We start from the raw sequence: 25893 nt of genomic DNA, 5'->3' as shown, positions 1-25893 counted from the left end.
CCAATATAGAAGTTGTGGCGTCGGCTTGGAGGATAGCCATTGTTCATAGAATCCCTACAGTGCAGAAGGAGGCCATTCAGTGCATCGTGTCTGCATTGACTCTGCAACAGAGCAGCCCATCCAGGCACTATCCCTGTAATCACATATTTATCCCGCTAATGCCCATAACCTACACATCTTTCATGGAATCATAGAATCCCTACAGTGCAAAAGGAGGCCATTCGGCCCATCAAGCCTGCATCGACAACAATCCCACCCAGGTCTATCCACGTAATCCCACTTATTTACCCTGTTAGTCCTCCTGATATTAAGGGGCAATTTAGCATAGCCAGTCCACCTAACCCACACATCTTTGGAGTGTGGGAGGAAAACGGAGCACCTGGAGGAAACCCACGCAGACACTGGGAGAATGTCTGTGTGGAGTTTGCATATTCACCCAAGCTGGGAATTGAACCCGGGTTCCTGGCACTGTACCTGCCTTTTTAATAAAGGTAAAGATACTTGAGACACTAAGGGACAATTTAGCATGGCCAATCCACCTAACCTGAACATCTTTGGGCTGTGGGAGGAAACTGGAGCACCTGGAGGAAACCCATGTAGACATGGGGAGAACGTGTTCATGAAGGAAGAGTAAGATATTCTGGACAACTATGGATTAGTCAGTCTAATGTCCGTTAAAGACAGAAACTTGGAATCCATAATTCAAGATTACATAAGTGATTATCTAGAAATGCATGGGGATAAACAAGGTCAGTTGGAATAAATTTGTTGACTGTGCATTGTGTTTAAAAACTTTAATTGTTTCTTCAAATGGCTTATCGGATAAACAATGCAGCAGATGCAACTTAAATAAATTTCCAAAAACAAGTTATGTAAGGTATCTCTCATAGAAGGTTTGTTATAATAATTCAAGGGTATGGTCCCTAAGGAAATGTAGCAGCATGTTAGTTAATGGACAGGAAGCAAAAGCTTAATGGGTGCTGCTTAGATTAAAGAAGGGTTGGAAGTCTAACTTGGTCAATGCTGGATCCACTTATCTATTTAGTTAAATCGATTATTTTAACTTGAGTGTAGCAAACTTGATATTGAAATTTGTTGATGACACAAAGTTAAAGATTTGGCCTACAGGGTGGAGATCTTTAAAAGAGTTCAAGACAGTATAGATCGGAAAGCAGAAAGAAGAGACAGTTGATAGATGCAATTTAATTCCGTAAAGTCTGATGAGATGCTTTTAAGGAATAAAAATACAAAGAATGAGAGTATACACTCAAGGAAGGACACCGAAGCGTGTCTGACAATAGTAAGAGTTTAACATACAGCAAATTAGAGAATCATAGAATTCCTACAGTGCAGAAGGAGGCCTTTTGGCCCATTGCGTCTGCACCGACTCTCTGACAAAGCATCCCACCCAGGCCCTCCCCGTAACCCCACATATTTACTCTGCTAATCCCTCTAACCTACACATCTTGGGGCACTAATGAGCAATTTACCACGGCCAATCCACCTAAACTGCACATCTTTGGATTTTGGGAGGAAACCAGAGTACCTGGAGGAAAACCACATAGACAACTGGGGGAATGTGCAAACTCCACACAGGCAATCACCCAAAGCCAGAATTGAACCTGGATCCCTGGCGCTGGAGGCAGCAATGCTAACCACTATGCCACTGTGCCGCCCACTTGATGTCGCCCATGATGCTCACTTTAGAGTAAGGTTTGATTTGTCCAGGACCTGAAATCAAATAGCAACCTGACGGTGTATCACAGAATCCCTACAGTGCAGAAGGAGGCCATTCGGCCCATCGAGTCTGCACCGACCACAATCCCACCCAGGCCCTACCCCCACATATTTACCCGCTAATCCCTCTAACCTACGCATCTCAGGACTCTAAGGGGCAATTTTTAACCTGGCCAATCAACCTAACCCGCACATCTTTGGACTATAGTGTAGGGCTATAAATGGAGCCGAGAGAGGTCGGTGAGAGCTATAGCTGAGTATCATTACCATGTATGTGGAAATCTATCCTGTGTCTGCTAATGATGTTACCAAGGCATTGTGTGTGGATGAGAAAGAGGAGTGGACTGAGATTAGGTCCTGAAAGAAATCTGGTGACAGGTTCTGAAGCCATTGCTGGAGATGTGCTGGCTCCATCTGGGCAGAGTGAAGTGAAATCATGCAAGAGTTAGACAAAGGTTAAAAATTGATGATAATAGCATGATCCATGTCAACTCTTGCGGAGAAGTTAAGAGTTGTGATGTAGGACAATGTATTATATTTACAGTTTGCAGCATTAAATTTGTGACTTTTACATGAGCAGTCTTGGTCCAGTGAGAGAGATGAAAGCTTAACTGGAGGATTTTTAAGTAGGAGTTTTGAGGTAGGTCAATATAGAGCTGGGATGTCAAATGTTAAAGAATGTTAAATAATTTGAGAAGAATGGAGAATGCCACTGGGTTGTGCATCTATATTTTGAACAAGGCAGTAAATGCAGTTTTGAAGGTGAGGTTAATGCTTTCAAAACCATTAATAATGTCAGATAATGTAGAGTCCAGAAGGGATCAAGAATTGATGGGGAGTAAATTAATGAGCACTTGGTGGATCCCTCAGAAGAGGGCAAGGAACAAATTGGAGATAAACTTTAGCGCTTAGGACAATCTTAAGTTAAAGTGAATCAGACAGTGGAGGTGGTTTTGGAAGGAATCTGAGTTAAAATGTATGGGACAGCGTGGGAGAAGTTGGAAATGGAAGGGCAGGAAGAAAAAGATGCCTGTTCAGATGATCTCATCCTTGAAAACGTGCATCCCTGAGCTCTTTGCATTTGGTGTAAGAGGTGAGGGGGGAAGGTGATTGGATTTGATGAGAATGTTGCTGAAGGCGAGCCTTCGTTTGTCCCAAGAGCCCACAGGAGTCTAAACATTTTTGACACAATTAAAAATGTTAAGACTAGGTTAAGATTGTCTTGTCAGTAATAGCATCTAAATGCTCGATTCATTTGGTGTATCGCTTGTAGGCATTTTAAGAGACGTTAAGGACTTTATTTTAATACAGACATGAGCACATTGTGTTCATTCTGTCATGGTCAACAGTAATGTCTGTCCTTAATTATTTTACGGATTTAGAATCAGAAATTATTTGAAATGAGTAACATCTTTGTCAGCATCTAAAAGAAGAAATGGCAAGTTAATGCTGTGCTGTAATGCTTCATCAGAACTAAGGTTTGTTTTGGTATTGACTCTTTCTTGTTTCCCCTGAAGATGCTTAAAAGTAATTGTTGTTTGCTTAGAATGGCTATATCTACATGATGCCAAAGTGGTTAATCTTCCACCGTTGGGCCCTGGCCAGGGCTGCGATAATGGTGAGCCAGTTTTGTGTATGAAGAATTTGCTGCTAGCTGGGATGATCTTGTGTTGTGGTATAAGAGATTTTGGTTCACAAATGAACACACTACATCTGGGGCTAGACTTATATTTTTGAGAATTGGGACTATTAGTTTTCTGGATACTACGCATAACCCTTCTAGATCAAATTACTTTTGGTTTGAAAGGCAAAAGTTTAGATAAGCCCGCATTGCAATAAACTATGCGGTGGGTGGAAGGATGTGGTGGTGTATGTTTGCTGCAAGTTAAATTTCAAGCTTGCATGAGTGTATGTCTCTTTTTGACGCTCTGCTGCCAACTTTGCTGCTGTGTGCATTAGGATTTTCCCTTGCAGTAACAGTGATGGCATGTTGAATCGGATAATAGCTGAAGTTAGAATTGTATGATCATGAAAATATACAGCACAGAAGTTGATCACTCAATCCATCATGTCAATGCTGGATCTTTAAAAGAACTGTCCAGTTATTCCCACTATAATGCTATTTCCCCAAAACCCTGCAAATGGTTTTATTTCAAGTATTTGTTCAAGTCCAAATGAAGCCTGGTCAGTTTCCTACTTTATTGTGTCTTATCTCCTTGGATTCTCCCATCAAAAGGCCTAACTTCAGAGCTGATTTTGAAGCTATTGGTCAGCTTTGCTGGCTTTCTAAGTTAATGTATGCATTTAAACATGAAAATAATCAGATGTTACTGTCTTTCTTTCTCTTTGCAGTGCAGTTTTATTTTTTAGTTGCTGAATTGTGGAAGTCAGCTTCAGCTTTTCTTAGTGTGCTATTTGTAAGAAGGAGGAAAGCAGCCTTTCAGTTTTATTTTTTGCACCAAATTAACCCTTATTCGGCTGAAGCTACCTCCACTCCAGATCGCCTCAATAAATCCACAACAAAACGGGTGCTTTTACTGGCGAATTAAATTTGGAATGCATGAGCTATGGCCAAAGCTTTGCAGTAGGAATGCATACACTATTTAAAAAAAGAATTGTGCTTCATGCAATTATCATTGTATTCCAAGGTGGAAGATTGCTTAAACTGGGAGTTACTAGGCTGAAATACAAAAATGTTTTTAAAATTTTCTAGAATATTAGAGAATAACTTCAGTTGTTTCATTCAAAATTACGGAGGAAAAAAATACAGATTGTTTAAAAAATTTTGTTTATGTTGTTTAATGAAGCTGAAATAATTGTGATGAATATTTGATCGCACAGTGCTTTGGAGCTCCCAGTGCACTGTGCCATGGTGACAGAGCACATGTTTGCACTTGTGATTCCCCACATAGCAAGATTCAATCTTTGCTGCTCCACCTGGGAGGCAGGAGTAAAAAATAGAGTGTCACCATAGACTCTGAAATGGTATTATTTGGGGAATTAGATAGAGAGATAGTTTAGCACACTTATCAATTGCCTACTGGAACCTGGCTTTCAGTCCAACCCAGACCAATGGGATGAAAGTAATGCAAAATGTTCTTGGACATTCTAATTCTGAGGGAGTGTGCACATTACATAATTATCCAAAATTAGCACAAATTGGCATTTTCACTCAAAGTAGTAAAACCATCTGATGTAGGTAGGGAATAGTTGGATGGGGCAGAGGCTATCTAGATTATATTTTTCATGATTTTTACTCCTAATCTGAAAGCTTGACCTTGACACTTGAAGGTAGAACAGTGCTCCCATTCCCAGCAGTGCAGTATTAACACTGCATAGAGAACTAAAAAACTCATTCACATAGAATGAAAAACAATTAACCCTTAAGTTCTGTGAGTAAGTGATGGTCATTTATTTTGTAAATAGAAAGGGGGTGGGGGGTGGGATGGATGGGGTGCAGATGGGTAGATAGTGGTTCCTAAAGCCATTTAGGATTTCTCGTCATTCGCCCTCTAGTTTTTTTCATTCTTCAAAAAACTCATTGGATGATACAATCTTAACTATATGCTAATCATAGAATCCCTACAGTGCAGAAGGAAGCCATTTGGCCCATTGAATCTGCACTGACCACAATTCCACCCAATCCCTGTAACCCCACATATTTACCCTGCGCATCCCCCTGACGCTAAGGGGCAATTTACTATGGCCAATCAACCTAACTCGCACATCTTTGTACAGTTAGATTTTTCATTTGGAATGTGTTCCAATCCAAGCATCCTCTACCACCAACAATGCACCAAGAAATGTTGGACAGATAATCATTGTATTCTGAGAACCAATTTTATGAATGAAAGAGGGCTTCGCTAACAAACCAAAGTTTAATTGGCTCTGATGTGAAGATCAAAATACTAGACACGAGGAAGGACTCTGGTGCGACAGAAATCCTTCTAGATGAGCTTAAAAAAAAGGATGCTTTTTGTAGTGTGGAAACTGACATTTTTATCACTATCCAATAATTACTCCAGTGGTGTGAGTGATTTAGATTACTTACTCTTTAGCTATCTCTTGTAAAGACCATCTTTTTCATTAAACCATTAGATGGGAGCTGTGCTTATTGTGCTTTGCATATCGTACCGATTAGATGTTATGCTGCGGAGGTGGTAAAGAGATGGTGAAGTAGCGGTAATGCCACTGGGCTAGTAATCAGAGGCCCAGGCAGCTGGTGGAATTTAAATTCAATTAATAAATCTGGAATATGAAGCTCAACTCAGAAATACTGACCATGAAACTGTAATCAATTGATGTAATAACCCATCTGTTTCACCAGTGTCCTTCAGGGAAGGAAATCTGCCACCCTTACCTGGTCTGACTTGCATATGACTTCAAATTATAGAATGCACAGTGCAGAAAGAAGCCATTTGGCCTATTGAGCCTGCACTGACAACAATCCCACCCAGGCCCTATTCCTGTAACCACACGTACTTATGCTGCTAATCCTCCTGACACTAAGGAGCAATTTAGCATGTCCATTCAACCGAACTCTCACATCTTTGGAGTGTGGAAGGAAACCAGAGCACCCGGAGGAAACCCATGCAGACATGGGGAAAACGTGCAAACTCCATACGGACAGTAACCCAAGGATGGAATTGAACCCGGGTCCCTGTGGCAGCAGTGCTGATCACTGTGCCAACGTGTCGCACAGCGTGGTTGATTCTTAACATCTCTCTGAAGAGTGAGGAGCCGCTCAGTTCAAGGAATTAGGGATGGAGAGCAAATTTCCCTTGCCAGTGATGCCCGTGTCCAATGAAGGAACAAAAAAAGTAAAATATATCCCTTTTACATGGCTATGTATATCATATAAAAACATAGAAAAGAATGCTCCCTCCACCCCAATATGCATCTCCCCCTCCAAATGGTGTATTCTATATATTAAGTACGCTTAGAACCCCGATGAAGCCATGCAAGTGAAAAAGGGCAAAGATTTAACTTCCGAATCCTTTAATCTTTCCACCATACCTCATGACTGCTGACTGTTTTGTAACTTATCTGAACACACTGCTATTTTACCACTGACACCTGCAGACAGCTGGGCTCTGGGATCACTCGTGACTAATGCCCATTGAGTTTTGCTGATGGGCTGATTAGTCACTCTGGCAGACAGATGAACTGTTTTGGCAGATAATCCTGATTTATCGTCGGGGTCGAGGGCTATTCATAGATTATACAGAATGTCGAACACCACTGTGCCACCCAGCTCCTCCCTCCCTCTTTCCAGGACTTGACATCTGGGCGCAAGAGGGAATAAACTCAGTTACCAATTTATTCAACTTGCAAGAAGCGTCTGGCCACAAAATAATTAAAAAGCTGTGAATCGGCTGCGACTGATGCCTCAGAGACAACCCCCCCCCCCTTTATTATGAAAAAAAATCACAGTTGCAGCAATAGATAATAGTCGCACATTGCAATTAAACAGTAACGGTGACAAGGGAGAAGAGATGCGCTGAGTTAATGAGCATTCTTGCAGCTTGAGCATCGCACCCTCTGAAGTAGGGAAGTGATTAAAGCGTAAAGATAATTATAGATTAAGTGAAAATTTCTCCCAGAGGGCATCTCAATATAAACAATAACTGTTGCAGGAATCCCACTTGGACTCGCTCCTGAACATGCTCCGTTCAAGTGTCATGTTTCAACAGCATCACGTTAGTAGAAGGTTGAGTCTCTTGTTTACGCCAATAATTCATTACAACATTGATGGATCTTTTCTTTACTATATTTTCCCAGTGATGCAATGCTGGGTGTGTACAATTGCAGGAACTTGTTCTATTTAGTTATGTGTTGCTTTCCAAAGTCTGTGTAACCTTGCAACAATATAGGATCAGGATTCAAATTGTTTTGACAATATAGCATTCATATATTACCATTGAAACATAACCAAGTTATTGCACTGTAGCACTAAATGGAGTAATTTATGCGCAATGTAATTTGCCTTTCGAAAAGGAATTTTATAGGAAATCAATTGTGTGATATACTGTGAAGTGTGTGACAGTGAGATAGAACACATATAGGAAAAAGGGCACTTGAAAAAGCTACATGCAGCAAACTGCTAATAGCGCAGTCAAATTACATCCTTCATACCACTCTATGGATTAGTTGTAATTAAGACTGAAACTTAAAAGCGATATGTGGGATTTATTTAATTTCTACAATAGGCCATACTATAACAGATTAATGGTAAGCTTTTCCAAATCTTTGAGAAACCATCTCTCTCCCTTTACATTGCTTCACCCATCCCCAATAATCAGTAGATTACTTGGCATCGTTATAAAACAGTATTAGTTTAAAGGCAACTGAAATGAAATGTAAAGTGGCACATCAAAATGTTACTGTGAAGGCAGCCTGCTATGTGGTGCAGGTACCTCAAGGATATGACAGTACTTCAACAACCCTGACACAGTGTTCAGATCATCACCATGCCAAGTCTTGAAATTTAATCCAATAAATCTAGGAACTTGTTGCTAGTCCCAGAAAAAGATTGACTAAGAAAATTGCCGGATTGTCGAAGGCACAATTGTACTTCAGGAAAGGAAAGCTGTTGGCCCTCCCCAGTCTGGTTTACACATGACTCCAGTCGCACATTATATGGTTGACATTTAATGCCCACTGAAGTGGCTTAACAAATTATAACTTAAACCTGTTGGTTTTCTGCTTTCCTGGAGAAACTAGGTACAAAAAAAATTTAAAAAAGGAAAATAAATGTGACAGCGTCTGACCATTACCCATGAGGCCAGTGCACTTCCTGCCATTGTTTCACTTTTGGGTAATAAGTACCCCGTTGCTGGAAACATACCTGCCAGGGGCATTAAAATGCAGCCCAAGATTTCCACATTAAATGGTCCAAAATACCCTTGAGGCTCCAGGACACATTATCCAACTGGACCATCTTACAATGCATGTTAATCTTATCCCTCGTCCTTACTAAATACTCATATGTCGGTGAGATTTACTACAGGTTTGCCCAGATGTAAACCTATCGAGGGGATCCCTCTGGACTTGCAGAGATAAGTATAGCCCTTGGGGGAAAGGGACGTGACCCAGCAGCGCACTGGAGATGCTCCCTGGCACTGCCTCTGGCACAGGTTGTGGGGACAGTGCCAGGGAAGGGTCCTAGTAGAGACCCATGAAGAATGGGCGGGGGGTGTATTTACATGTGGTGTTGTGGGGGGTGGGGGATGGAGGTCGGTCAGTGAGGGGTTGAGGTGCCAGTGATAATTGGGGATGGGGTGGGGGGGGGGCTAGTTTTGGGGAAATGTCAAGGGTGGGGAAGCTTATTTTTATTTCTGATTGGGGGCACCCTTTGAAGATGGTGCCCCAATTACTGTGGAGCCTATTGCTGGCTCTAAGAGTCCCCGTCCTGCCAGAGTGATGGCATAACCCAGGCCCCCACATTTTTTTTTTGCTTTAGAGAGGCACAAAATCTGGAGAGAAAACTGATCTGTGCAACTGCACCAGTTTTCTGACTGAGCCTGACACTTTGACAAATTCTGGTAAGATTGCCCCCAATGTTGATAACCCATAGAGAAGGAGGTTCAGTAATCCACTCATCAGTGCTTCCATTTTGAGACCAAATGGGTAATTTAAAAAAAATAATTTATATAGAACTTGGTCAAATGTCCTTTTAGGAGTACAAATAAGACAAGTATATCAGCGATTCTGGACTTGCAAAGTTGCACAAACGGCACAGGGTAAATCAGCAGTTCATTTCCTTTGGTGGCAACTTGTTAAGGAAGGATTGTTAGCTTGGAAGGAAAATATACATTTCTTCAAGTTGTGCCATAAGATCTTTAATGTCCACCAGAAGAGGTAGGTGAGCCTTAGTTTTAACTTCCCATTTCAAAAATGACACACTGGATAGCACAGCTCTCCTTTGTTAGTTCACTGAATTGACAATGTGGACTGACCTGATGTCAAACTGGTAGGTATCTTGTGAACCCATTTAATTCAATTTTTGTTGAATATTCATGATGTTCAGAGACTGAAAGTATGATGAAGACCCTTTTTCATTGTGATTTTGGGGAAAATGAGAGTTTAATGCCCTCATTGACTAGACTGTTGAAGGAGATGTGTTAACATTTTACTATCCATTTTGCAATCTTTCTTGATCTTCCTTTAAACCTGAATGAAAATATTTTCATCTTTTACAGGGAAGAAGACAAGACTATATTTGATCATTGTAGAGAGAACAACATTGATCATATTTTAAAGGCTCTTGTATCCAAGAATGTGGATGTTAATCTGAAGGATGAGGAGGTATGTTCTTCAGTGACAATGACTTTGCTTCATTGGTTACGTTGGACAAATCGTTGATCCACTTTACCTATTTCGCTAAAATATTTATATTCTCAATGGTTTGTCCACTTTGTAGAAATTCACATCAATCTAAAGATGTGTTGGTTAGATGGATTAGCCATGGGTAACGTGTGAGGTACAAAGAACAATACAGCACAGGAAACAGGTCCTTCGGCCCTCCAAGCCTGTGCCGCTCCTTGGTCCAACTAGACCAATCGTTTGTATCCCTCCATTCCCAGGCTGCTCATGTGACTATCCAGGTAAGTCTTAAACGATGTCAGCGTGTCTGCCTCCACCACCCTACTTGGCAGCGCATTCCAGGCCCCCACTACCCTCTGTGTAAAAAACATCCCTCTAATATCTGAGTTATACTTCGCCCCTCTCACCTTAAGCCCGTGACCCCGCGTGATCCTTATGGGGATAAGGTGGGGGAGAGGGCTTGGGTAAGATACTCTGTCAGAGAGTTGGTGCAGACTTGATGGGCCTAATGGCCTCTTTGACACTGTAGGGATTCTCTGATTCTATAACATATATCTGTTGTATAACACAAGTTTGTTTCTATATTTAGCCATAATAAGGTATATTTTCCTCTGCTAATGAATACACGTATGAATATAGAAAGGTTAAATCTAGTTTTGCACTGACACCATTCATTATTTGTGTGGCTGAGAAAGCTTTTGTAGTTCAATGTTGAAGTTAACGATCGTTCAGCAAATGCAGTGTGAATTGTGATGCCACCAGGAATGGATCTCTCACGGTACAAGTGGCTGACTAGAATGGTCACAGTCACAATCCTCATGTTCTACTGAGACTGACCCTTCTCTAATATTAGTACCTGGGAGGAAAAGTCCATTGAGGCATTTAAAACAAATGAGCTGAAATATAGTCGCGGGTTGAACTTTGATTCAACCCAAGTTTGGTGTTCTCAACTGCTTCCTGATTTAGACAAGATCAGAGGTTTTTTGTTTAGAGTCTATTGCGGTTGATTTCTGTAATCAAGTAAGTGATTTGCAAATTGCAGTTATTTTTTAAATTAAATTTATGTTGCTGGTTTTGTAAAAAAAACAATGCAAATGATTTTCATCTGAACATTGTTCTTCCTTGATGGCCAATGAAGCAAACCACTCGTGTATGGATTCTCTTGTGCACGTGCTTGGCCGTCTGAAGAGTAAAATCTAGCTTTGAAGCAAAGTACAGAACAAGTTTTAAAGCTGTTCACCAATCCTTTAACCCAACTGAGTCCATGCTGTGAAAAGAAAGTAATTTAAATTCCAAATCCTTTTCCATGGAGGATCAGTGTATTAGCCAATATGCCACTGTCAAATACTCAATTTCTACCATCAAGTGTTGTTGAATCCCAGCAGAAATGTTTGACTGTGTACAGTGTACCATTGCCTTCCCTACTTGTCAACAATGGAGCCTACCCAACTGCAACAGCCCTATAACATCAATGCTAAAATGCTGTTTGCATTGGTTGGCATAGTATAGTGATAATAAAACCATGGTTTAAAATCACCCAAAAAAGTTGGTGTTTCACAGTATTATTTATGGTAAATTATGTATGTGGTTCTCTCAGAATTTAATTGTGAGATTTGATGAGTGGAGAACATTTTAGGCTATTTCCTGAACCAGGTTGGCTGGACATGAGCAGTAGAGGGCAGCATCCTGTTGCAACATATCACAGCAAGTGTGCAAGATTCTTCTCCCTCATGCTCTCCAACCCTTCTTTAAAAAAAGAATAACATTTGTCACACACTTGAACAGCTGAAGTCTTTACACATTCATGGATTGAGACATGCAGAATTCAGCAGGGTTCATTTGAAAACACCGATCAAATATCTGTCTTTTCAAGCATAACAACTCTTTCACTCTTTGACTGATGTAATTTCAGCAACTTCTTGGATTTGCATCATGCTGTGGTATTGAAATTGTGTTAACCTCAAACAAATATGACATGTGATCTGCAATGAGGGATTAACCCTTCCTTATCACAAACCTATATTTATGCTTGCACCCTGTATAGTATTAACTTGTGTTTTGATTTGCACAGGTTGCTTGACTTTTGTTTAGGCAGGAGGATGTCCTGACTGTGATGGTTTGTCAATGAATGACGGGTGAATTTGGATGCACCTCAATAGGAATTCAAGCTAAGATAATTATGCACAATTAACTGACAAAATCAGCATTCAAAGACCATTTCACAACAACCAGAATTGCATGCTTTTGCAGAATCAAAATAGCCCAACTGAACTAGCTGAAAAGATTAGAAGGACCTAAACTATCAGATTTTTGTGGATGAAGTTTATTAGTTCCATGGAGAAAGTCAAACATGGTCTCTTATGTACTGGGTGAAGTGGCTGCTATGTCTGAGTCCGGTTCCAATAATGTCTCATTTTTCCTTCCTGATTTCTGTAATCTAATTGTCTTGTCCTTTTGAACCTAACCAGATCCACCACCTCACCCTTACTATGGATTTGACTAAATTCGTCCTTTGCTGCATAGCTAAAATGTAACTAGTTGCTGATGGGTTTCACCACAGCCCTGCACCTTCCTGCCCATTCCAATGTTTCATCCCTTTTTTTCTTTGAAAGATGGTCCTTTCCCACATTTCTTGGTCCCTAGTCCTAGCCTACTTGTCTAGCTTCATTTTCTTCATAAATTGGAATTTGCATGACAGGACAGGAGGAAATGTAATTTTCTAAACATTGTATTGCACTGGCAAAGTTAAATATGAAAACACCATGAAAACCTTATTGATGGACTATGGTCAAATACTGCCTTGATGTCAAGGAAAGTCACTCCTCACTTCACCTCTGGAATTCAGCTTTTTGTCTATGTTTGAAGCAAGGCTATTTTGGAGCTGAATGATTCTGGTGGTACTCAAATGGATTTAATTTGATTTGATTTATTATTGTCACGTATTAGTATAGAGTGAAAAGTATTGTTTCTTATGTGCTATACCAACAAAGCATACCGTACATAGGGGAGGAAAGGAGAGAGTGCAGAATGTAGTGTTACAGTCCCAGCTAGGGTGTAGAGAAAGATGAACTTAATGCGAGGGAGGTCCATTCAAAAGTCTGATGGCAGCAGGGAAGAAGCTGTTCTTGAATCGGTTGGTACGTGTCCTCAGACTATTGTATCTGTTTCCCGACAAAAAAGGTGGAAGAGAGTATGTCCGGGATGTGTGGGGTCCTTAATTATGTTGGCTGCTTTACTGAGGCAGCGGTAAGTATAGACAGTGTCAATGGGTGGGAGGCGGGTTTGAGTTGATGGGCCAAATGGCTTCCTTCTGCACTGTAGGAATTCCATGAGTGAGAGATTGGGCTTTGTTCACAACACTTGTAGCTTCTTGCAGTCTTAGACAGAGCAGGAGCCATAGCAAGCTGTGATACAAACACAAAGAATGCTTTCTATGGTGCATCTGTAAAAGTTGGTGAGTGTCATAGCGGACATGCCAAATTTCCTTAGTCTTCTGAGAAAGGAGAAGCGTTGATGGGCTTTCTTAACTACAGTAAGAAGTCTCACAACACCAGGTTAAAGTCCAACAGGTTTATTTGGTAGCAAATACCATAAGTTTTCGGAGCGCTGCTCCTTCGTCAGATGGAGTGGAACGCCGGCATCTCCACATCATGACTTTCTTAACTATAGCATCAACATGGAGGGACCAGGACAGGTTGTTGGTAAACTGGACACCTAAAAACTTTAAGCTCCCGACCATTTCTACTTTGTCCTCATTGATACAGACAGGGGCATGTCCTCCAGTATGCTTCCTGAAGTCAATTACTATCTCCTTCGTTTTGTTAATATTGAGGGAGAGAATATTGTTGTCGTACCAATTCACCAGATTCTCTATCTCTTTCCTGTACTCCTGTCTCGTCAGTGTTTGAAATTCGACCCACTAGGGTGGTGTCAGCAGCAAACTTAAAAATCGAGGGGAATTTGGCCACTGTTTTAGGTGTATATGGAGTATAGTAAGATGCTGAGGGGACAGCCTTGTGGGGCACAGGTGTTGAGGATGATCACGGAGGAGGTGTTGTTGCCTATCCTTACTGATTGCGGTCAGTGGGTTAGGAAGTTCAGGAACCAGTTGCAGAGGGAGATGCTGAGTCCCAGGCCATGGAGTTTGGAGTTGAGTTTCATAGGAATAATGGTATTGAAGGCTGAGCTGCAGTTGATAAAAAGGAGCCTGACATAAGTGTCTTTGTTATTTAAGTGTTCCAGGTTTGATTGCAGGGCCAGGGAGATGGCGCCTGCTGTGGACCTGTTGAGGTAGTAGGTGAACTGTAGTGGATCCAGGCAATCTGGGAGGCTGGAATTGATTTGTGCCATGACTAACCTTTCGGAGCACTTCATAATGATGGATGTCAGCCCTGGACGATAGTCATTAAGGAATGCTGCCTGGTTTTTCTTTGGTTCCAAAATGATGGTTGTCTTTTTGAAGCAGGTAGGGACCTCAGATTGGCGTAAAGAGAGGTTGAAGATGTCTGCGAATACCCCGCCAGCTGGTCTGTGCAGAATCTGACTGCTCTATCGGGTAACCCATCAGGGTCAGTCGCTTTCCGTGGGCTGACCTTCAAGAAGGCTGCTCTGATGTCTGCAATGGTGACCTCGGATACAGGTTCATCCAAGGTTTCCAGGGTGGATGGTGTGCTCTCGCTGACCTCTTGCTCAAAACGGACATTGAATGCATTGAGTGCATTGGTGCCGGCAATTTTACACGTCTTCATCTTTTAGCCTGTTATGTCTTTCTGACCTTGCCATGGTCGGCAGGAGTCCGTGTGGCGAAGTGTCACTTGATGGCACCACTCACAATTACTTCCATCTCTTTGCTGATGACTAGGAGTAGGTTGATGGAGCTTGGATTTGTCCGACATAACAATAGCAGCGACTGTTCAGAAGTAATTTATTGGCTCAACATGTTTTGAGAGTACCTTGGGGATGAAATGAATTGAACTTTATTTGCTTTCAGATATCACCCCAGATCAATTCAGTTATTTCTGACTCTACCTCTGGAATATTCTTTGACTAAATCTGGATCTCTTTCCAGATCATTTGTTTCTGAGAGTGACGTACTCTATTTTAATTTTTGTTCATTTCTTGGATTGCCTGGTCTATGGCTATCCTTATTTGGAGCGTACTGATACTTTTGATACCAGACACTAAGAGGCGTGTTTTGGATTGATGTTCTCTTTTTGTCTGAAAATGCCTGTGCTCTCCTTAACATCTCTGCATGGCAGTGTTGCTGAGACTGTTGGATTGTGATGGTCGGTGGTATAATGGCTTCTTCATACCACTCTGTGTCGTACCTTCAACCCATGGAATATGTTAACTTAATAGGTGCTCCACTTTAACACTGTTGCTCTTTGATCCTGAAATTATAGGCAGAGGGAAGCTGCTCCAAAGAGGAGTTAACCTGTATTAAAGCAACAATTCATCAAATAATCCACCCAAATGTTTCTCTATTTCCAACTTTGACAAGATTGTTGGAATGTAACCAGTGACAAATTTGTATTGGATGCAATGTGACCAATGGGAACAAGATGCAAGGGTCAGCTGACCCAGTAAAACATGGAACCAATCACAGAGTGATGTAATAGTCAGCTGACCAACTGATTCATTATAAATAAGAAATTATGTAGAATTGTGAGAAGCTTGGCTTGGCCCAGGATGAGGCCCCACATTTGGAGTAATGATGTTTCTTTATTAAACCCTTTCTTTGATTTATAAATTGGAGTAAGTTTTGTTGTTGTTTCATTAGCTGCATTTTTGAAGAGTTCCTTCTGAAGAAACAAAGATTACTACCCCTCTTACCTGCTCAATATATTAGTGACAATTCTGTTACAGTACAAGAAACTTTACATAAAACTAATAAGGCTGCTGTCAGCTGTATGAGTGTTTTTTTAAAAAAGGCATATTTAAAGTTGCAGGGCTCAGTTTTTCATTAATATGCTCAGCAATTTTGTGCACTGTGTATTGACTCCTGTGATGTTAGTGTACCTTTTTAAGAAGTGTTTTCTTTCATCAAGTACTCTGCAGTTGTAAACTTTTTCAGTTTGTTTTTCTCATTGTTGCCGGGCTGTCTACGACAGTCTTTTTATTGCTGCTTAAATGGGGTTTGTTTATTTTTACTAGGATGTTTATGACTCTGCATTGTTAGGAGAAAAACTGATTGGCAGGTCAGGTGATTGGAGTTTTTTTTCATTTTCAGTTTGGAGCTGCAGGTTTGAGTTTTAGCTTGAGAAGGGGCATGAAGCTGAAGTCTCTCTCTCTGGTTTTGGAAATTCTGCTGATCATCTGGGTTGGGGGGGGGGGTGCTGCTGGATCTGCTGTTGATGGCTTGTCTAGAGCCCCTGGTGTTTTGGGAAGCTGTTCTGACTTCAAACTGTTCTGACTGTGTCCAGAGAACTGCAGACTTCGTCCAAAGGACCCAGTATTACGTGAGCATTAGTCTTTGTTGTGTTAAACCTGTGAAAAGGGTCTTTTGTCTGTGGGATTGGTTTGATTGAAACACATTAGATATATTTGTTAAGGTTTATACATTATAATTCTGTTTCTTGTTTGTAATTGACAAAAGCTCTTGCAAATTTTCTGACCATACATATTAACTATATTCTTAAATAAACTTTGTTTGATAAAAGCTCCCCAGTGTGTCATTTGAATCATACCTGAAGTGGAACATACCATGCTTATCCCAACCAAATTCAAGAGGCAAAACTTGTGAGCCAGGCGGGCTCCATAAAGCACTTTGGAATTTCTGACCTGAGCCATAATACTCCTGGGCCATTGTGCTGTCTGAAACCATGGATGTTCCGACCAACTCTCTGAACAGCAAGGCTACGTTCTACCTATGAAATTCAAAGTCACATGGACAATTACAGAGGAATAAATGGCACTTAATGTCAAAGATTTTGGGAATGGACCTTTGCAAACCTAGCACTTTTCAAAACTCAGATTAATGCATTTTATGTTGAGACTTTGGTTTTTATTTTGTAATTATGACTGAGTGCAGATTTGATAAATGGGTGCTCATTTATACTAAATATCTGTGTGTTATTTCTTCTTTCATAGGGAAGAGCCCTGCTACATTGGGCATGTGACCGAGGACATAAAGATTTGGTTGACATGTTGCTTCAACAAAAAGCTGAAATCAACAGTCAGGTGAGCTGACCTGTCACTGTTGAATGATCTTTATATTATTTTCTATAGTTGTGGTTGCCTGTGAGAAAATATAATTTATTTTCCCTATTTATTACAGCTTACATTAATATTGCAAGAACAATAGCAGTAGGATGAATCTTGAAACCTCATTGTTGTGTGGACCTGCAATATTGTTCTGCAAACTGAATATAGTTTAATAAAATAAAGTAGCAGATGCACCTTTGGTCCATTATCAGTGAAAGGACAGTGTAACATTTTTCTTGTAAATGCTTTGCGCATTTGTTGCTGTTCTTTTAGCTCTTGATATACTAAAGCGCATTGTGTTTAAAATAATTGTGCATGCTTTTTCTAACTTGAAATATAAATAGATATGTAAAAGTAGAACATTTTGGTATGAATAATGGTGAATTATTGGGTTTGCTTCCCTTCTAGGGTAAACACATCTAATTACTCTACGCTTGGGAAATTAACCCATTAAACACCCTGCGGACATAACACCTCCATTGTTGGTATTTCCATTCTCTCTCTTGAGAGAATGATCCACATGACTGAATTTTTTTAAAAATAATGCTGAGCTAGTGATGCAGAAATACTTAACCCTGCACTTCTGGTTTCTGGAATCAATTTGAATCCTGGTGAAACAATCCCCATAGTATCAAAGATCTGCCGTACCAGCGGATGGTACATTCCAATTCTTAGTAGCGTATGAGAATGTACCATTGTTTGTTTTCATAGGTGATGCTTGTGGGTAACAGCTATTTAATTTTAATATTATTTGTTGCCAGCATGTGGACAATGCTAGTAAAGTCACGTTCACTGCCAACCCTTATTTTGATTGTTTACATAAGATCACTTCAGAGGATATAAAGAGGCTGCTGGGAGTGACCTATTGCCAGGGTGCTACTTGTGTAATTGTACTATTATGATATAAGTTGATAGTTACCAATAATGGTCGAATTTTACTACCTGCTGCACTGTGATAACTGCTTATTACTCAGTGTCTTCTTAATAATTTATTTTTCAGTGACATGTAGAGCTCCAGTCTACTTTTTTTTAAAAAAGTGTTGGCAGAAGAGCATAAAGAAGTGTATTACACTTATGATGTGCACATTTAGTTATTTTCCTTGTGGACTTGGACAGTGATTAAAAACAATCTTTATTTTATAGCTAGTTCCTTATTTTCCTTTTATTTTGATGGAATGCTAGTTCCTCATTCTGCAATAGCGATTGGCCTTTTTATATTACTGCACAGTTTTTGCAAGAATTTCATCTACTTTAAAGCAAATGCACAAACTTGCAGTTTGTGGCAACTGCATACCTTCCTGTTTGTTAGGGAACATCACAAGGTACGTTAGGATGAAACGTGTTTGATTTCAAACTTACTGGATTCTCAAAGCAACATCTATCTGCATTTCAAATGGGTCCAGTGCCCTGATTCCTGTTGCAAACTGTCCTGAGCTGTAACCTCTTGTCTTGGTAACCTTGCACATTTGAAAGTATTGTTACTTACTTTAATCTGTGAATTTTCCATGCCCTGCAATGACTCCTTTCGATAGTCTTTCCTCATGGGTCATCATTCTATCTCCGTACAGGATATGCAAGTAAGTTAAGAGCGCTTCTGTTGCCAGGTTATCCAACCACCTCTGATGAGAAAATTTAAATTGGACAATGAACAGTCGATACAACTTGAATCCGCTCACCCTTATGCTGAGCCCCATCTCCAACAGCAATGATACCATTAGATTCAACAGTTCTCCTATTGATGCCAAATTGCTTACCTTAATATATATTAAATTAATCTTGCCCATCTGTCACTGAAAGATTTTTGTTACTAAGGAGAGTTTAAAATATGTAGAGGATGATTTAAAGAAGTCTTAGTGCACAGGGAGCACTTGCAGTTGTGTAAAATACTTTTTCACTTTGTAGCATTTATGCGTTGAAGGCGTTTCATATTTCTTCAGGATCACCTCTCGTGATTAGTTTTTCTATTCTGAGATTCCTTGATTAATTTTACAGTTTTTTAAGTTGCAAGATGAAAATTTGTTAAATTCTTTCTGATCTGCTGACCGAGCTATCTGGATGGAGTCAGGCCACATTCCATTGCTGGCCACAGGTGTGAATAGGGTATTAACCACAATTATCACAACAGCCAATTACTCTGATAATGTTGTTGTTTAGTTGAACAATGTCACTTCAGTCTTTTGTTCACATTTTAAACCCTCTTCACAAATTGTCATTTACTGGAAATCCTAGCAACAAGGTGAAGCATTCCTGATTGCAAATGGGAACTAAGATGCTTTTTTTTGCCTTTCTTTGTAAATGGAAAGTTGATTGAAAACAAAGTGCCAAGATTTAAATGATTTTTTTGGTTCAAGAAAATCAATTTATTTTTAGCCTCTTGAGGTTTTTGTGTGCCATCTTTTTGCGGCACAGAAAACCGTCTGGAATTAGAGAGGTGTATTAATGTGATCCTGACCTAACCAAGTGTAACATTATGGTTTTATGAAATTGCTTTATTTCTAATGTAGATCTTGCTAAAATACTTTTCTTCCTGTGGCCAATACTTTTCTTCCTGTCTTATTTTGGTACTAACTCCAAAATGGTGACCAGAGCTGAGCAGAAATTCTCGTCATAGTTGTGAAATTACCAGTATATAATTAATGCTGTTTGTTATTGGAGTTGGGGAAAGAAGTAAGGAAATTAAAAGGCAGGTTTTACTGTGTGACATAAATAGAAATAATAGAGATGATTCTCCCAAAAGTGCTGAATTGGTGGGAAAACTGGTCTAAATCCCGACAGTTCAGTTTCTCACCTCAATCTCCGCTGTCTGTGCACTGAAGAGGTCCCAGATGTGAATATCATTAAAAGCCCGGGGGGGCGGGGCCTATTCGCGCTGGAGTTTGACAGTTCTGGAGCTCTGTGCATGCGCAGTGGCCCCAAACTGTCAACCTCCTGTTTTGCTGGCCAGCCTGATCGCTGGCCAGCCTGGGACCACCACTGAGCTGCCCCTCCAGCCCCCCACGGCCCGATTGTGGCCCCCACAGCAATTCCCGGGCCAGCCCTGTCGCCCCTCCTCCCTCCACCCCATCTCGGAGCACCCCGATGTCCAGGCCCCACCACCCAGCAGTGGTAATTTCCCCCTCCAGCCCCCAGAGGCAGGTCCCCACCCCTCCGGCAGACCATCCCCCTGCCCCTCCAATCGCTACCCTCCCTCCATTCCAGACCGATCCTGTCTGCAGATTGGCAGCAGGACTCCCCACCGATCGCCCCTAGGCCCCACCCCCTTGGCACTGCCCGATGTCTGATGGGCAGTGCTAAGATGCCCCCTTGGCATGGGCACTTTGTCCTTGGGCAGTGCCAGGCAGCACAGGCCGGCACTGCCAGGGTGTCCATGCCCAGGGGGCACCGCTGCCTGACCCCTGGGGGCCTCGATTGCCCCCCCTTCACTCTGGCAGGGTCTCCTGCTAGTTCTCCAAACGTGGGGAGCTAGTCTGAACCCCGCCAGAATGAAGTAGTCCTGGCGGGGTCTGAGATTCATTTGGGACCTGAAAAGTCCCGATAATGAACACATGTATACATATTTAAAATACATTCAGAAAAGATTTAAATCACTGACCTGTCTTCCTGCCGGTTTCCAGCGTGGCCTGGCCGGCGACTGTTCGCCTGCTCTGGGAGATGTGCATGCGTTCCCGGCGCATGCGCAAATCCCTGTTCAAGGACGCAGACGCGCGTCTCCCACCGCGACCTGCCAGAAAAGTTGCGTGTTGCAATGGAAGAATTGCGGCCAATGTTACCGCTACATTTGGGGAAAATGTGATCTGAATTTGACAATGATTATGAGGATCTTTTGTTCCGACATGGTGGCTTCTGATGCCCTTGAACAGTTCAATGCATCAACTGAATCATGTTACTGCACTGAGCATAAGTGCTGCAATATCTCGCTGAGTGCCTGACATAAATGTACCCTTGTAACATTTTACAGTAATAAATGCATAATAATTCCAACCATTGGGTAAATATGTTTTTTGACAGTTGTTAAGGTACCAACATAAATGTGAGAGCTCATGGGGAACTGAACAAATGGAGATGGCCCATTCTAAAAACTCTGCTGTTGGCCCCATCACTTCAGGCAATGCTGCAAAGCAAAATGAAAATCAAAACTTGATCAGGTCTGTGGGGAAGTTGAACCACTCCACAGCATAACAGCAACTGTTTGTTTAATTTGTTTTTTGTTTCTCAGGGCATAAAACACTTTGCTGTGGATTTCACAAGGGATCGTAGTCATCCAACAGTACCACAGCAATTTTATGTGCCATGGGAGGTTGTCACAGTTTAAGTTGATCTGAGAGGCATGGTGAGCTAAATTGCAAAATATTGTACAGATGAAGCCGTGATTGGGGTTCATAAGATTGTAGGTTGTGGGGAAAGGGACAACAGAATTTGCACAGTTTTGAGGTCTTTGAATGAATTGCAGTATTTGATGATGTACTGATTTGTGACATTGGGATTATGAGAAATATTGGCCGGAATTCTCTGGTCATTCATGTCGGCAGGATTCTCTGGTCCTGTTGGCAGCGCACCCCTGCCCGTGGGTTTCCTGTCAGCGTGGGGTGACATCAATGGGAATTTCCATTGACAGCGGCGGGACCAGAGAATCCTGCCACTAGTAAACAACACGTCACCTCCTGGTGGCGAGAAACACGTGGCTGGGAGGCCGGAGAATCCGCCCAACGTGTATGATATAATTTTTGAATGGGAAGATTCAGTGAGAATGGGACATTCACAAATGAACTTGCATTGTATGTAGTAGCCAACGTCCCCAAATGGTAATAATATAACGCCTAACTTAAAACAAAAAGATTCAAATAAATACCTGCAATAATGTAGCTTTCTTGTACCGTCCTTATCTTTCAAAACTTGGGATTTGCAGATGCTACTTACTGAATCAGTTGAAAAATAGTTTAAGGTGGGACCGAATCCATGTCACCAGACTGTTCAATATCTGATGTTAGCTATTTTAAATCTAATTTAACTTCAAAATATCCCTAGAAAATCGTATTTTCTGCTGATCAAACCATGACTCACAGACTTTATATAAAATAAGCATAAATGTTTTAAGGACTGGATGTTTGTAACATTTCAAAATCACAGCACACTACTTCTATCAGAGTACAGCAATATTTTCTGTGAGTTTCTAGTTTGTTATAGGAGTGCCAAAATATAATGCATAGCATTCTATGGTAATATATATTTATACAGAAATGTTCCTTTCTAAGTGAAAGGCATTGAGATTTAAATCCAATGTAGTTTGCTTGCATCGTTAGCCTATGTAATCCAGAAGTATAGTGGGTCATTAGGTATAGAGTAGGGTGTGTTCTACTGAAACATAAAGTGAGAAGGGTTAAACACAGCAAACAAGTGTAATTTGTTAATTACACATAATCTGTGTGATTTGCAGTGGTATTGTCTGATGTTCTTTATCTGCTACAGGTGTACACAGGACAAAACGTTCAGATGTGGAAACAGCAGCTATTCAGAAACATGAAACAGGACACCAATAGTGCATTAGCCTTTTTATAGATCAGTGCACTTCCTTTGTGGCCTGAGGCCTAAAGCTTTGCTTTAATTCACAGAGATTTAGGTGGGCTGGCTTCATGCAGCACTGGACCAATTTATAGAATAGAATTGGATCTGAATGAACCACCGTCTTTTTCATTGCTAGTTTGTTTTTGAAATTGATGGCCTCTGCTCAAACCTTGTTCCACTTGCATTTTTCAAAATATGTTTTTATGAAAGAAAAGTGCCCTAAGTAAACCTTTTTAAAAAATAATAAAATTCTTAATTGTTGCCATGACCATCCTTTTCTGGTTTCTGCCCCTTTTGAAATATGTATTTCATGTTGCTAACATCTTCAGAAGAAGTGAAGTGAAGGAGTTGCTGCACTTAATAATGTGAAGGAGCCTGTTACTACTCCTATTAACAGAACGACCATTTGACCTAGGGGTGTCTTGTAATTTAACAGTGTGTTTGTTAATTCAGCTTTTTGGCACTGTCACGTTCAATAACTCGGCCTTAAATGATATCACCAGAAATTTCCTTGAGGCAAATACAATTGGCTGTTAAAGTTAATCAATGCTCTTTAACAGTCTTAAAAGGGTTCTGAATTTGTTCCCTCTTGAAGATCCCAAGGTTTGTTGCAAGTTCTGTAATTTGGAGAATAACAAAGGACATTTCAACAAGCAATCTGATTTGCGCTGAAGCCTCAATTGTAGCACTCATATCAAAGCTTGATACCTGGTCGCAGGAAGATGTCAGAGATATCATAGTTCTGAGCTGATATCATAGTTCTGGGTTTTGGAATGCTACGAGTAAATTGAAGGTGGGAATATGCAATGAAGTTTACACTAAATACAATGTGACACCAATGCACCAACTATAAAGGAATTGTGTTCCAAGTGTATGGTTGCAATAGTGAATATGTGAGTGTTACCTTCTTCATTAGCTACACACCCTTCCTACCCTTCAGTGTTGACTTGAGCATCATGGTGAGCATACAACTATGCCAGCTTGTAGCAGTTTAAATAGAAGTTGACCATGGAATATCAAGTCCCAGATGTTTGAATTGTATCAAAGGATTATGTAGGGCTGGTTACTTTTTTGAATGCACTATTGTACTTAATCTTTTATGTCACAATATAGGCCTGAAATGCTTATGCTTTGTTTAGATTAAGATCTCCTATTATGGTGTAAAGGAGAATGAAAGATTCAGTACTGCTAATAATTAAAAAGTAACTTTGAAATAGTGCATTACCGTGAGGTACCATGATGACCTATTGGATGACTTATTTCATAATTTGAAGAACATATGTAGAAGTGCAGATATTATTTCAATCTGTTAATGCATGAAAATATATTTTCTTCCTTCATGTTGGAATGATCTAAACTGTAACTTACTGAGTAGGGAGCACAGATCGTATGTCATAGTGATCAGCCGTAGAAAACTGACAGCAGCAGCAAGAAACGTAATTGCTTTGTATCATAGAGAGAAAAATGCACCTTCTGTTTATGCAAGATGTAGAAAGTCCATCCTAGCAACTAATACATAAAGTTGGGTAGAGTATTTGCCTTTTTAAAAACTTCCATACCCAGTTTTGATATTTATTCAGCATTCTATGAGCAATGTGCCATTACCGCTCAGCACTAAATAACCCTAGCAAAACTGAACTTGGTGATAGTCAAGAAGTAAACCCTCCCGAGGCTGGATTCATATCTGGCACAAAAGAAAATGGTCGGCTAGCACAGCTCCAGGACATGGCTCTCGGTGAGCGTTCCTCCAGGATAGTGTCCTCAGATGCTCCTTCAGAAACCTTCCCTTTCTTATAAGGTCAGGAGTGGAGGTGTTCATGAAGGTTGCAGTGTTCAGCTCCATTCATAATCCCTCTGATAATAAGCAGCCTATCTCAGCCTATAACAGGACCTGGACAACATGTGGCCTTGCATTGAAAAGTGCCGGTAATGATCATCCCACAGAAGAAAAGTCCAGCCACCTCTCCCTAACTTTCATTGTCCCTATCATTTGCAAGTTCCTCACCATTAACATCCTGGAAATGATCAGAAACTTAACTAGAATAGCCATATTAACACAGCATATAAAGAACAGAGCAGAGGCTAGGTAGCCTGTGGATTGGATGTTGCAAAGCATTTACAAGCTAAAGTGTGACAATGTTATTTTTTATTCTTTCATTGGTTATGCCATCATTTGTTGCCCATCCCCACTTGATCTTGAGAATGTGGTGAGCAGTCTTTCTGAACTGCTGCAGTCCATCTGGTGTGGATACACCCACAGTGCTGTTAGGCAGGTAGTCTGATGATTTAGACCCAGTGATAGTGAAAGGGTCCAAGTCAAGATGGTGTGTGGCTTGCAGGGAAATTGCATCTGCTACCTTTGTATTTTTAGGTGGTTTGTTTTTGTTTCTGGTATCTAGATTGTGGGTCTGAAGTTACATTCAGGCCACACCAGGTAAAGACAACCTATTTCTTTTCCATAAAGGACATTATGAATCTGATCGGTGATTTATGACAATCAACAATAGTTTCAACAAGGTTTTTTAATTCCAGATTTAAGAATACATTGAATTTATGTCTCTCATTCCCAATCACTATTGAGAAATTGTTTGTTGTACCTTTATTTCTCCATAAGCGAGCTACAGTTGCTATATCTTGTACCTATTTAGCCTGAAGCTCAACTAGATGAATGAAACAGTGGGGTGATTTTTTAGCACTCTGACTGCTGACATGGCGGCGCGTGCTCAAAATCTGTAGAGCACGATCCGCACTGTTAAGTTTGCAAATACTGATCTTACTGGTCTCTCGCCGGTGGAGTGGTTTGAAACATACAGCGGGACCATAGAAAGATCATTTTAATACATTAGTATGCCATTAGCGAGCACTTTCTCCGGGACACACACACAAACCCACCCCCCCCCCCCCCAGATATTCAGCAGTTGCCAGCGTGATGGCATACTGGTGCCATTTACAACAGGTTCACCTGGATGTGAACCTGCCGTGGGGGTCTTCCCAGGGTCATAAAGGTAAATATAGCCTCCAAGGGAGAGGGACGTGGCCAGGCAGTGCCCTGGCACTGCCACTTGG

General features: G+C 40.9%; 1 protein-coding gene and 1 long non-coding RNA gene across 2 annotated transcripts in view; both read left to right on the top strand.

The window, feature by feature from the left end:
* acbd6 (acyl-CoA binding domain containing 6) overlaps positions 1-25893 on the top strand; it is a 189446-nt gene that overhangs the window by 52547 nt on the left and 111006 nt on the right. Inside the window, exons 5-6 of the mRNA XM_078218059.1 lie at positions 9939-10044; positions 17152-17241. Of these exons, the coding sequence (XP_078074185.1) occupies positions 9939-10044; positions 17152-17241 (196 nt within the window). The remainder of the gene's footprint in view (positions 1-9938; positions 10045-17151; positions 17242-25893) is intronic.
* On the top strand, positions 19695-25714 carry LOC144497188 (uncharacterized). The gene is made up of 2 exons (XR_013498525.1): positions 19695-21595; positions 22732-25714. It is a non-coding gene; the product is annotated as an uncharacterized LOC144497188 (long non-coding RNA).

The sequence above is a fragment of the Mustelus asterias genome, chromosome 8 (assembly GCF_964213995.1).
Source record: "Mustelus asterias chromosome 8, sMusAst1.hap1.1, whole genome shotgun sequence".
Taxonomy (NCBI): Eukaryota; Metazoa; Chordata; class Chondrichthyes; order Carcharhiniformes; family Triakidae; genus Mustelus; species Mustelus asterias.
The sequence above is the reverse complement of the archived record's forward strand: the minus strand, read 5'-3'. Positions and strand labels throughout refer to the sequence as shown.